Raw genomic sequence first — 311 nt, 5'->3', positions numbered from 1 at the left:
CCTGAAAGATCAAGTCAGATGGCAGACAGGCATGAAGAAGGAGCTGGACAAGCTGCAAGAGAATCTCCCCAAGATCCAAGCTGTTGTCCACTTTGCTTCAAGCCAAGAGCAGATCACAGACCAAAATCCGGGTCTTAACAAATGGCTATGGCAGCTAAGAGATGCCATTGATGATGCAGATGACGTGTTGGACGAGCTGGAGTACATGGAACTTGAAAAACAGGTGATCAAAGGCAAGAAGCGGAGAAGCGACTGGACGAAAAAACTTGTCGACATTGGCAAACGTGCTTTCAAAATTGATCCCACCTTGA

General features: G+C 46.9%; 1 protein-coding gene across 1 annotated transcript; it reads left to right on the top strand.

Annotated features, from left to right (window-relative positions):
• Nucleotides 1-6: 6 nt before the first annotated feature.
• LOC114578832 lies at nucleotides 7-307 on the top strand (the record flags this gene model as incomplete). The annotated part of the gene is made up of 1 exon (XM_028692329.1): nucleotides 7-307. A coding segment is annotated over exon 1 (276 nt), but the record flags the coding sequence as incomplete, so codon positions are not given.
• Nucleotides 308-311: the final 4 nt, after the last annotated feature.

The sequence above is a fragment of the Dendrobium catenatum genome, unplaced genomic scaffold (assembly GCF_001605985.2).
Source record: "Dendrobium catenatum unplaced genomic scaffold, ASM160598v2 original_scaffold_175460, whole genome shotgun sequence".
NCBI classification, from domain to species: Eukaryota; Viridiplantae; Streptophyta; class Magnoliopsida; order Asparagales; family Orchidaceae; genus Dendrobium; species Dendrobium catenatum.
Note: the sequence above shows the minus strand (reverse complement) of the source record. Positions and strands in the feature narration are given on the sequence as shown.